We start from the raw sequence: 3,584 nt of genomic DNA on the forward strand, positions 1-3,584 counted from the left end.
TTATATGTTTTTGGTCCATCTTTGGTTACATGTTTTTAAAAAATGTCTTCCAAACACAAACCCAAGTACATATATTTTGTTGTGCCTTTGTATAGCGTATTTTTCTATTCTGATTTGCAGGTTTGTTGTAATGACCCATTATTTTTGTTTGTATTGCCTTATAATCCCCCCTGTGCAAGATTCATTACATTTTTTTGCAACCGCTATTTAATATTAAGGATTGTATTCAGAACATTAACGGTATTTATTGATCATTTTCGTCAGTACCTTCGCATACCTGTTGTTATGTTTCATTATTTGTTTGTATTAAATTATTTTATCTGCTTGCATTTTGGTTATGCCATTCAGGACCCACCTATGTTTTTCGCATCCGGTATGACATACCAATTTAAGGCCGTATTTCATGTTGACAGGGTTAGTATTTGTCATCCTTTATGATATTTATCCATTTGTTTTAATCCCACAAAAAAATAATATATGTTTAAATATTTACATGATCCCTTATAAATCAGTAACACGTTTAGGTTTTTACTTCTAGAATATCATTGAGGTACCCTCTGTTTATCATAAACAATGGACTCCAGATTACCCGGATTATGTGGTGTTGGACTACAATGGAAAGAAGCACCATATAAGAGTTAGAAAATTTAGTAACCGAGTCTACATTGTTGATGGTCTCAAACACTTCAGGAGGGATATGGGAATATATGAAGGTGTGATGATCACATTTGCTGCGCCGGACAAGAATTGGAAGTTTGATATCCACTTCTCACCGCCACTGCATGCACAGACATGTGGCAGGCCTGTCCATTCTGCCAGAGAATATGTGTTTACTGTGGATGTCGACAATCGGATGATTGTTAGACTTTATCCATTGGTAACAGTTTGGTCATATGAAGTTTGTTTTTGTTTTCTAATATGATACCTTTTAAATATTTACTGACTAGCTTCATTCCAATGTAGGTACTGCCACTCGATGTTGTGGGTTATGTTAATGCAGGAGACGACTATGTTACTGTCCTTGGTGTTTGTGGGCATTGTCACTTTTGGAAGTTGAGTATGCATAATGGGCTTAAATGTTTTGCTGACCCATGGTTCCAATTCTTAACAGAAAACGATTTGATGGCCGGTGACGAAGTTGTCTTTTATTTCAGGCCAAATCAACTTCTTTGGGAGGTTATTGCCAGAAAGCAAACTGTGTGGGACGAGGACGAGGACGACTCCCCATGATTATTTATGTTAAGAATGCACTAGCTTTTAATATTTTGGTTTAAAATATTTGTAACTTTGTTTGATATTTTATTTAGTATTCATGTAATATTTATAAGCATTTTAATATTCCCTTGGGGAACCAGACAATTTATTATTTGGTATGTGAGTTTTATGAACAACAAACTCGCTTAAGATTTGGATGGTATTGATTATGAATTTACTTAGTTGTTATATTTATGCCTTTACCTGTTTGAATAAAGTGTTTGATGTTAGTTGATTAATATCATATTTATTCCTTATTGCTTAACATTACCCATGTTTGTTAATTAAGTGAATTTTTAGTCCTGAAACAATGTAATGGGTACCATGAATTTAGTTTTTAGTCTTATTAATCATTCTGTTTGAACACCAACAGATTTTTAATATTACCTACTTACATTAAATACGATGAATAATATATACCACTTTAACTACTGTGGATAGTTATAAAATATATTTTATGAAAAAAAAATCTATTCTAGATTTTTTTTAAGAAATATCGATGCATATTAATAAATTAAATATTTAAAAAGATATCACAAATGCAACAACTTTTCCCGTTTGTCAAATCAAAAGAGAAAATTCGCAGGATTAATTAGACATTTGTGTGCATATCAATAAAGGCTACAACCACATTTAATGGAGCAATTAATAACCAATAATGTTGTTTACTGTTGGTCTGATTGACACAAGCATGAGGGCCACACAATCTTTGATTCCAGGCTTGGAGGAAAAGAAAACTCCACAAATTAGTGGCAATGGACCAAAACCTCTTCTTCTTTTTTGTTTAACAACTTTAGTGCAGAATACTAATGGAGAATAATTCATAACCTTAGTCTCCCATCTTCAACAGCATTCACTCACATTCACCACCATCTAAAAAGCATCTATTCATAAATGAAGAACCAAAAGTGAAGCTGCTAAACAACAACACCACATCACTTACTTCTACTGCTAGCTGCCAAGTAAGCTTTTTATGTTAATGCAATAAATTATAATTTACATTAATTATTGTCCAGTAATGGATGTACACGTAGGGCATGCATATTATGTAATGGTATTTGAGTATGTTTATCTGACATTTGTATTATGAAGCTCTGACACAATATTGTAGAACTTATTCATTACGAAAAGGTTAAATGGAAAATTTTGCTCAACGGAGGAAACAAAGAAAACACATTTTGCAACAAAGAAGACAGAGCTTTGCCACTCCAAATCCAGATTTACATAGTGGTAACAATACATTCAAATATTCTTTTAATTTGTACTTAGTTTATAAATACTTATGCATGTATCACAATTATTGGTGCAGAAAAGCGTAGACGTACCTCATCATGTGAAACACACCCTTTTGTAGACAGTGCGTTACCACATACACAATCTACACCATTATCAGAAAGCACTTTGACTGTGAATCAGAAACAACAAGATTTTACAGGGCAATTTGAAACTCGACCAAAAAATTTTGTGAATTCACATACCATCAATGCATCTTCAATACAGAGGAATTTGTTGTCCAAGTTTGGGAAAGAGAATATAACTATGTCAGCCCTTAATTCATCACCATGTATTGAACCACATACAACTACAGATTGGCATGACTTCTCAACATATAAATTCAGGTAGATACACAATATTCAATTCCAAACTAATAGAGCACATCTCGCATGACACTGATGACAAACTCGATATAACACAGTGAGACATTATTACAGGTAATATGTTGTTATGTTAATTTCAACATTTTTAAATATTTAACTATTTGTATTTAATTGCTGACTATGTATGTGCTATATAGATTATTCATTTGACGACCTAGCAACTGAGGATTTTGCTCATACCGATTATGATGGCAATCTTGAAGCTCCATATGACAATGAAAATACCGGTTTTTACATTCATTGTGCAAATTATGTTGTATTGTCCTTCATTACGTTTGATAATGTAATACCATGTCTAAATTTCTGCATTTACATGTAGGTGCAGGTTACAAAGATATTGGAGATCCTATTTGGCAATGCAAGCAATGTAAAGCAAAGATGTGGTATGATGAGAGGATTAACAAAGATAAACAAACAAAAAATCCAAAGTTTTCATTATGTTGTGGTGATGGTAAAATACAACTGCCAATACTACATGATGCTCCGCAACCCTTGCGGCAACTACTCTTTGACAGTAGAGACTCACAAGCAAAGAAATTCCAGCAAAACATACGTTTATACAACCTAATGTTTGCATTCACATCTCCCGGTATCAAAGTAGACACATCCTATAATACTGGAAGAGGTCCTCCTACATTGCGCATACATGGTCAATCGCATCACCTTATTGGA

The 3,584-nt window shown here is 33.3% G+C and overlaps 1 protein-coding gene across 1 annotated transcript; it reads left to right on the forward strand.

Annotated features, from left to right (window-relative positions):
• The first annotated feature begins 375 nt into the window (after positions 1-375).
• On the forward strand, positions 376-1,230 carry LOC114396843. The gene is made up of 3 exons (XM_028359033.1): positions 376-414; positions 539-877; positions 964-1,230. Exons 1-3 carry the CDS (start codon positions 376-378, stop codon positions 1,228-1,230), a joined length of 645 nt encoding a protein of 214 aa, XP_028214834.1.
• Positions 1,231-3,584: the final 2,354 nt, after the last annotated feature.

This window comes from Glycine soja, chromosome 18, assembly GCF_004193775.1.
Source record: "Glycine soja cultivar W05 chromosome 18, ASM419377v2, whole genome shotgun sequence".
NCBI classification, from domain to species: domain Eukaryota; kingdom Viridiplantae; phylum Streptophyta; class Magnoliopsida; order Fabales; family Fabaceae; genus Glycine; species Glycine soja.

Bases quoted from the DNA above. Each gene is read 5' to 3' on its own strand.
- LOC114396843 (XM_028359033.1), top strand. From the start codon at position 376: ATGACATACCAATTTAAGGCCGTATTTCATGTTGACAGG. The intron at 415-538 runs GTTAGTATTTGT...TTTTACTTCTAG, and splicing joins CCGTATTTCATGTTGACAGG to AATATCATTGAGGTACCCTC. The intron at 878-963 runs GTAACAGTTTGG...ATTCCAATGTAG, and splicing joins TTGTTAGACTTTATCCATTG to GTACTGCCACTCGATGTTGT.